The sequence below is a fragment of the Biomphalaria glabrata genome, chromosome 3, assembly GCF_947242115.1.
Source record: "Biomphalaria glabrata chromosome 3, xgBioGlab47.1, whole genome shotgun sequence".
In the NCBI taxonomy this organism is placed as follows: Eukaryota; Metazoa; Mollusca; class Gastropoda; family Planorbidae; genus Biomphalaria; species Biomphalaria glabrata.
The window spans coordinates 45,264,455-45,273,883 of NC_074713.1; the positions used below are offsets into that span (position 1 = coordinate 45,264,455).

At 30.2% G+C, this 9,429-nt stretch overlaps 1 protein-coding gene across 2 annotated transcripts; it reads left to right on the forward strand.

The window, feature by feature from the left end:
* The first annotated feature begins 4 nt into the window (after positions 1-4).
* On the forward strand, positions 5-6,294 carry LOC106075995 (uncharacterized). 2 transcript variants are annotated; one of them, XM_056022285.1, is made up of 3 exons: positions 5-106; positions 792-1,472; positions 2,875-6,294. In XM_056022285.1, exons 2-3 carry the CDS (start codon positions 897-899, stop codon positions 3,193-3,195), a joined length of 897 nt encoding a protein of 298 aa, XP_055878260.1. In that variant the 5' UTR covers positions 5-106; positions 792-896; the 3' UTR covers positions 3,196-6,294. The 2 variants fall into 2 exon arrangements, with proteins under 2 accessions (XP_055878260.1, XP_055878261.1); XM_056022286.1 differs by lacking the exon at positions 5-106 and adding an exon at positions 186-318.
* The last annotated feature ends 3,135 nt before the right edge of the window (positions 6,295-9,429 follow it).

Genomic DNA, 9,429 nt, shown 5'->3' on the forward strand with positions numbered 1-9,429 from the left:
TTGAGTTCTTTCCATGATATTATGTTCTTTCCATAGAGCATAGACATAGAATGATTAGATCTAGACTAATATTTTTAAAAAATGAAAATGTCTATCATAGTCTATGGTATGGTTCTTTCAATGGTTCTTTCCATCAAGTCTAGAGTCCAGTAGAATCTAGATCAAGACTGATCTAATATTAGTAATATAGATCTAAATTATAAGATAATTAATTAAATTATATTTTTAGCGATGGCGATTGGCTTCTCTTTCTGTATCGAGATTCGAGGTGTCCCGAGACCGAGTGTCGCATTTTTGGGCATCACTGACACTAAGACTGTTCGTGATCTAGATTGACTAGAAAATTAGATAGATCTAGACTAGTAATTAGACCTAGATTACTAGATCTAGTCTTTAAATTTAAACTTTACTAGACTCTAAAACTCTATATAATAATTATAATATTATTTATTGTCTATCTATATAAAACTATCTATATACTATATTACTATATTATTATTATTTTTGAGTATATATTATCTATCTAGATTACCGATTATTCTAGATCTAGTCAATCTAGTAACTAGTTAATATTAAATAATATACTTAAACTTACAGTATTACTATATAAATTATACTATATATATATAGATCTATATTAAATATAGATCTAGTAATTATATAGTTACTAGACTAGACTATATAAGTATAAGTAAAAAATAAGTAGTAATACTAGTAGTACTAGGTCATAACTAGGTGGTGCTAATGTTTCTAGTGGTTAATGTAGTAATACTCTTCTATTCTATATCTAGTGAGAACAGATGTATAATCATGATTAAATCTAGATTATTCTAGATCTTCATCAGATGACAGATCTAAATTTTGAGTGCTTTCAATGAACAATTTGTTATATTTACATGGATATGACGCCATCCAGTGATCTTCCTATACCAAAATGTTTTAGCCACCTAATAGTGGTTAATGTTGGCGATGGAGAATGCCCGCAAAGATTAGGTCTAAATATTGACAATTTTAACCATTTAATTGATTCACATCTAGATCTAGCTCTGGAACTTGATTTAACCAAAGTGAGAAGTGAAAATTGTAGCTTTAGCAATGACTGTGTCTGTGGTAGTAATTATAATACTGGCTCAAAGTCTCCCAATGTGCCTTATAGTTCAACTAAAATTAAAGTAGATCAATCCATAGATTTAGATCTAACTAGATCTACCCAGACTCAAAGCTCAATGACACTAGAAGACTGTGAATCAATTTCTTATTCACACCCAGAGCAGTCTAAATTTGATAATCAAAGCTCAATTAGTGAAACTGAAAGCACTGTAACAATTTGTAATAAAAAATCCACATCAGACAGCAGTGATGCATTCTATTTTGAGGAGAACAGTACACAAGCTAAAGAAGATGGTACTGCAGAATATAAAAATCCATTTTTAAAACTGAACTCATCCTTAATGAAGCTCCAAAAAGAAATGGTAAGATTGTTGTTATCAGGTGTGTGTAAATGCTGATATGATGGCACATATCTAAAATGTTAGTTTTACAAAACTTCAACTCACTCTGTCTGTCTGCTAAAAATTGTTTACACACTTCTATTTCTTCTATGTACCCAATCTCGGATCAAGCTGAAATTTTGCACAATTATTTCTTTTATCTGTCAAAACAAGAATCAATAATAAAAAAAAAAAAAATTAGCTAATTAACTATTGGTAATTAATTATTTTCTTGGGTATTGAACAAGGGAAAGAAATTATATTATATTATATATGACTCATGTGGTGGTATAAGTTAAATTAGTCCCCTTTGAAGAGAGAAATAGGTTGCCACTTTAAAGTTTGAAACTAACAATAGATTAGTATAAAACCTTCTATTTTCATAAGCACTTTGCTGACACAGTGGTTAGTCTTAGGAGGAGGCTTGAACCCTCGAGTTTGAATTCAGGTCGTTCCACTTTTTTTAAAAATGCATTTAAAAGCGATCATGGTAATATTCATCCCTTTCTTTCTCCCTTTTCCTAGCTGGTCCAGACAAGTAATAGACAAGTTCATATCAGAATGTATTGAGAATGTTAAAAAATAGCGCTAAACAAAAACAATTGTTAAAGATACTTCTAATCACACAGATTTATTTTGTTACTCTAGATCTATTACACATTTAAATACATGACTGATCCAAACTGCTACAACTACTCTTAATATAAGCTTTTTTTTAATTAATTTTTTTATATTATTTTGTTATTACACATTATTTGTCTATTACACATTTAATACATGACTGATCCAAACTGATACAACTACTCTTAATATAAGCTTTTTTTTTTTTTTTATTATTTTGTTAGAGGATGGATTGCACATAAGCCTATTAATGTTATAGTTTTGTTTTTTTTTCTGTATTTTTTTTAACTAGTCAGGGTGTTTTAAAAAGGAAGTAAGGGCTCATGAAAGCAAGTAGATTTATGGTTGCTGAAAGATAATTAAAAAATCCTTAAACATTCTATGATTATATTAATAGTATTTATATATAAACTTGGTATTACTAAATATATATATATTTTTCACATTATTTTTCAAAATATTTTTTTTTTGTTTAAATAAAAAAAAAAGGACTTCAAGCTTTTATTCAATTTACTTTTTATTAAATATGCCAGCAGGTGAGATTGGATAATTAGCTGTTAGGAATGACACCACATTCATTACCAACAACCATTGTCATTTTTTTTGTGGCCCTATACTCCCCTGGGAGTGCACAGGATCAAGTCAAGTCATTGTCATTTTTGCATTGATATAATAAAAATATTATATAAATTCAATACTCACAGAATTGCTAGTCAGAAGCTCATCTCTCATTTCTGAATTATATTCTTTTTTTTTTTTTCAGAAAGATCTGCGATTTCTTGACATCTCTTTATTTTGTCAGCTGATGTCTTTGCAAGAGTCAATTCAAGACCTGAAGTTGACAATGTCGGACCGCTTTTCAGATACTGGTTCAGAGTTTTCCCTAGGCACAGCCAGCTACATGGGTTCTTTGTCCAGTCTTACTGAGGAAAGTGACTGGGAGGAGTCTGGGACATCAGATGTCTTTGACCAGAGTAAAGATTTGGATTTTGACTCCAGCTTTAATGAAACTCAGGCAAGAAGTGCTTCTGATTTGCTGAAACAAATTACAGACCTGGCACTTAAAGTTGAGGAAGATTTTTAAATTTTTCCTGTAAGGTCTGTCTATATATAGATTTACTATAGAATAGACATTTTTTGTTTTAAAAAAAAAGGTTATTAAATAACTTCACACAATTAGCTCAATTTATAACTGACTGTCTGTCATGAATCTCCTTGTTTAACATTTATTATATCTATCTCTGTGCACATATAATGTGTTTAAAAACATACTCAGCCATGCTAACTGATATTAATACAATTTAAATATAAAACAAGGCATTATAATGATCAGAGGATGGCAACATGCATTGACAATTTTATACAATTGTACATTTATTTATATATATATATTGCTTTTTTTCTTTATTCTTATTCTATTTAAAACCCTTGGTGTTTCAACTTGAAAATTGTAAAATATAGATAAAAACAATATACAAAGTAGCCTATCACCTTTGAGGATAAATATTAAAAATAATATATCAATGTTTAAATGCAAGTCAAAACTGAAAATCCTTTTTTTTCTTCCTTTTTGTTTATTTATTTTAAAGAAATATTTTTTCCATGTTTTTACAAAGCTTAGAAATATCTACTCTTTCTGTCTGTCTGGTAAAGAGTTTGTACACTGTATTTCTCCTACACTCAATCTTGGATCAAGCTGAAATTTTGCACAATTATTTCTTTTACCTGACAACACAAGAAGCAATAAAAAAAACAACACAAAAACAATTAAGTAATTAACTATTGATAATTAATTATTTTCTTTGGTATCTCAAATAAAGGAAAGAATGTGTAGTTGACTGAAATGGTGGTATAAGCTTTTATAGGTCATCATCTGAGTCTTAGTGAACGCAGCATGAAAAATAAGATGATAAATTGAAACAATAGATAACTATACAATCTTCCATGTTCATAGCCTTTCCACTAGCAGAATGGTTACTTTGTTGGCTTGAGCCATGAGTTCAAATTCAGGTTGTTCCCCCCCCCCCCCTTTTTTTTTTTTATAAATGCTTTTTTATTCTCTAGATCTATTACAAATTTAATTGCTTGACTGATTCAAACTACATGATACAACTATGCTTAACATAAGCTTTTTTTTTTAAAAAAGTATTTTGTATGTTTTTGTAATTTATTTTTTTTCAATCTAAATTTTTTTTATTTTCACCTAAATTTTTATTTTTCAATCGTGACTAAAATTGAAGGTACATTTTTTAATAAACAAGATGGTTTAATTTTTTAAAAGTATGTAGTTTATATGTTAGTGGATTATAAACTATTCATCATTAAACTGGTTTAATCATGAAGCATTATTCAAAGCAGTTTTTCTATTTGCTGTTGGGTGTAGAGATACAAGTTATATGAATGAAACTCACAAAAGTACAATGTAATAGCTTTATGATTCCCGGTGACTTTTATGTTGACATTTATTTATATTTTAAAAGTTAAATTTAACTTTTTTTCAATAATTGGATCTTCAAGTTAATTAGCAAAGATCACTCCGTTGATTGTTCAGTCTTGGCTGGATAAACAGTATATATATATATATTTAAAGTTAGGTGTATTTTTAAATGATTGTTTACAAATTAACTTATTAGATTATAAATCATAGTACAAAAAAAATTGATGACATTTATGTATTGTATGTTAATGTACCCTGCTCTGCATGGTGCTTAAAAAAAATCCAAAATAACAACTGAGTAGAAAAGTATTATACACCATGCATGTATGTTATGTTTCTTTTTAGTATAGCTTATTACCTGAATAAATACATGGGTATTTTAGAATTTTTATATTTTGTTATACTTGCAGTTTAAAAAAAACAACTAGTTTTGATTTTTCAAATGTATTCACCTTTTTTTTTTTTTATCTAGTTGGCTTGCCTAAAATTGTTGGTCCATTACATCAGTTTCCATTTATCCGTAGATTAAGTTTTCAACACCTTGTTTAGACAGTTCAACTAGTGAAAAAAAAAAGCTTTAGGCCTATGTGCAAATCACTACTCTATAGCTGACTTTAAAATGGTAACTAAAAGAAAAAGATACATTAAGAAAAACAACAATAACATATATTCTTTTATTATTAGGATAATATTTATGAATGAAATATATATTTTTAAATTAAAATTGTTTTCTTGGAATATTTTTATATAATTAGAGTTATAATAGAGCACACTATTATTAACTAGTAACCAGACAATGTCAGCTTGACGCAAGCTTTTTACTCATATTTTGTTTTTATGACCATTTTGGCAATGCTTGATTTTGGTACTCTGACTTGTGCTAGTTGACCATGAAATATGATCATAATTTTCCTGCAGGCATTAGTTCTTTGTAAATTATAGAATGTTCTTAATATAGATTTTAGTGAAGCATTTCTTTAAAGTAAAACTATTTTGTAGAACCTTTAAATATGAAATAGCCATTTACAAAAAACCAAAACTAAACATAAAATTAGATCTTTTAAATACATGCTAATTGAAGAAGAAAATATTTTCAAAAAGATTTTATTTTGGTTTGAAGATACATGTTTTTTTATAAGCTGTTTCTCTGTTGTGAAAATAATTGATAATTGGTGCAGTTGGTGGAAAGATTTCCACTTAAGTTTGTTTTTTTTTTTTTTTTTTTGTGTGTGTGTGTGTTTTTTTCATAGTGTCTTTTTCCACTTGAAAAAAAAAAAAGTTAGTTATTTAATTAAAGATATGAAAAACTCACTAGAGAAACAACAAACGTTATACATAATGGAGGTTGTGAACTATTTAGATATGGTATTGATATTGCACTTTGGCCATATCGTTTGTAATTATGCTTTTTGATTTTTTTAATGATGTTATTAAAAGACATATCTTTCCAAGTGGTTGTGAACTGTGATGTTAAAATGAATTAACATTTTATCAGGGAACAAAAAAATGTCCTTCCTAGTTTTAAAAAAAATTAGTTTTGTGTTTTTATGAAATATTAATACTCATTGTAAATATGTTATTATTTTTTCATTTTAACTTCTATTAATACAAAAGATTAAAACAAAATGATGAAATCTTTATAAAGTGGTAATTTTTTTTTTTAAATGTTACTCGAGACAAAGATTTCAAGTTTTAAATTTTACCATATATGGCAATGTATATGAAACATACATGGTTTGTTTTAAATTTCAAGAATCTTTTTTTTTAAATCTCATATCTTTTACCGCAAAATTGTTAGTTGTGCAATCTTGTATTATAGTAATAGTACTATAGCTTTTATTTTTTTTATTTTTTTTTAGTCTTTAAATGTCTTCTTACCTCAGTTATTTCCCTTTGCAAACTCATAGTTTGTTGATTAAGAATGTACAAAGGCATTTTCATTATTAAATATTACATATAATATGTAAACTTGTATTGATATAATATACAAAGTCTGTTCTTATACCCCTTATGTAATTATACTAACTATTTTGAGATGCATACCCTACTAATATTTTATTGTGCTAGATTTGAAAATAGTATACAAGTTTGGTGTTTAGAAGAATTGCTGAGTAGAAAAATGTGCTTTTTGTGGCATACATTCACCTCAACATGTTTAAGTTTTACTTGTAAGCTTTAATGAATTGATCTGGGGAGAACAAAATCCCATCAAACATGTGTCTTTCCTTGGTCTTTTTTTTTTTTTATTATCATGTGATAAGACTGTGTGCCTTCATTGCTTCAATGTTTTGGTCTTTCTTCGGCCATTGTGCTATTAGTAGTTAATTGCAGATGTCAGAAAGAAATGGTTGGTGGGACCTGGTACTAGTGTGTAGGTAAAATGTCAGTTGGGCTGAAAAGGGGGAGGGAAGGGAATGACTTTGTATATGAATGTAAAAGTAAAAACTAAATAAAAATCCCTACAGTGGCAAAAGTTTAATTGAATTTTCAATTGAAAGCTTCTTTTTTTTTTTCATCTTCCATTTTCATATCAATCTATAGCTTCCAGGTATTTCATTTTAATATACTGCTCGATAACGCTATATATATATATATATATATATATATGAAGTGTTATATACATATACATGAATGATCCTGAAATTTCTGAGCTAAGGTGTCCAACATTCAATGGTCAAATAGTATGTCTCCAGATTCACAGTGCTTGTCTATTGGTTTGTGACACCTCTATGGTTCACTTGTTTGTGTATAGTTAGGGCAACAGTTTTTTTACTTAAGCATTATAATAATGCTAATAATAAAAATATCCAACAAAGCTTAAACAACAAACAAAAACCATTAGATTATAATACATTTTAAAAAATGTTGTGTTTTCTTTTATTATTTAATTACTTAACATGTGTCAGGGTTAGGGTAACATACTAACTGAAATGCAATGTACTTTAGCATTCTTCTGTGTGTAGTTCATATCAGCACACTTAAATCACCACACTATCTTGTGTAAACCAGAGAACTTTGAAAAATAAAAACTATTGTATTTAAGAACTAAATAATTGGTCTACTCTTTGTTTATTTTATGTTGTAAATTTAAATTAGGGTCTTTGTCTGTATTGGAAAGATGCCTCCAGCTATATTATATCTTGACCCTAAATATACAATTGTTTAATTTAGTTTGTTTTATAATTTAATTTTTGAAGTACCATATTAATTATTGATTTTCAGTCAATCCATATGTTTATATGATAGTATTTGAGCCAAACATTCAAAAGTACCTTTTTTTTTTTTACTTATGTGCATTTGTGTATTATAAACATAATATTATATTAAGTAAAGTTCCCCTTTCAGACCTTGTGGCCTATCGGCAGATGATGTATAGTTCATCTGTTTCTATGGCCTACGGTTAACGAGGGTGTCATGTGGCCAGCATAACGACCAACCGCCTTTACATTTCATTAACTAATATCAGGTACCTATTAGAGCTGGGTGGACTCAGAGGCGCCAAAAGATCCAGTGTAATTGAAAGTCCCAGTCTTCACCAGGATTTGAACCCAGACCTTCGGTTTGGAAGCCAAACGCTGTACCACTCAGCCACAGTGCCGCTTAATGTTATATTACAAAGTTCATAAAGATCTTAAGGGATGTACTAGAGTCAGAATAAGGTGCTCATTCTTGATCAAAAACTAAAAGGGGGCTGAAGTAAAGGGAGCACATTCATTAAAGTAGTAGCTAGTTTAGATTAGCAAGTAGCCTACTACGAAGGTACATGGTTTCCAAAACAAAATCAACACACTTTAGTTGAGTTTGGGATATCGGTACTAAATCTCAATTTACTACATGCCCTACAGGTTGTTCTGACTTGTTGTTACCAGTTAGTCACCTAAAATAAAGGCAGTTGGTAGTGAAATAGTTGTTATCTACAACACAAATATAACTATTCAACACTGATTCAACAGCTAATTGGGCTCTTCGGTTCAGGATGGATGCCTGGTCGTGTGTATTGCTCTTGATGTCATGAATTTGAACCCTGCTAACTTCCATCAATCCATCACCAACGCTGCTAGCTTCCATCAATCCATCTGTAACGCTGCTAGCTTCCATCTATTCATCACCAACACTGCTAGCTTCCATCAATCCATCTGTAACGCTGCTAGCTTCCATCAATTCATCACCAACACTGCTAGCTTCCATCAATCCATCTGTAACGCTGCTAGCTTCCATCAATTCATCACCAACACTGCTAGCTTCCATCAATCCATCTGTAACGCTGCTAGCTTCCATCAATTCATCACCAACACTGCTAGCTTCCATCAATCCATCTGTAACGCTGCTAGCTTCCATCTATTCATCACCAACACTGCTAGCTTCCATCAATTCATCACCAACGCTGCTAGCTTCCATCTATTCATCACCAACACTGCTAGCTTCCATCAATTCATCACTAACACTGCTAGCTTCCATCTATTCATCACTAACACTGCTAGCTTCCATCAATCCATCTGTAACGCTGCTAGCTTCCAACCCCTGACGTCCTGCAGGTGGGGTTTGGGCTGGGATGTAATAATCTTCATTAATAAAACAAAACAGTTTCAGAGTCAACCATGTTCTCGGTACTGTGGTGGCTCAATGGAGGTTATGATTCCTTTTCCCTATCCATTTCCTCTTATGGACGTTGCCACAGGGTGCCATGCTAAGCAGCTAAAGAATGAAAAAAGATTACCTTCGACTATGACGCCCCTCCCCCTTTTACAGCAAGGGAAAAAAAGTAAAGTTCCCCTTGTGATCTATGAGGCAGATGATGTAAAGGTCATCTGTTTTTGTGGCCCAAGGTTAACGAGGGTGTCATGTGACCAGCTCAACGACCAACAGTCTTTACTTTTCCCC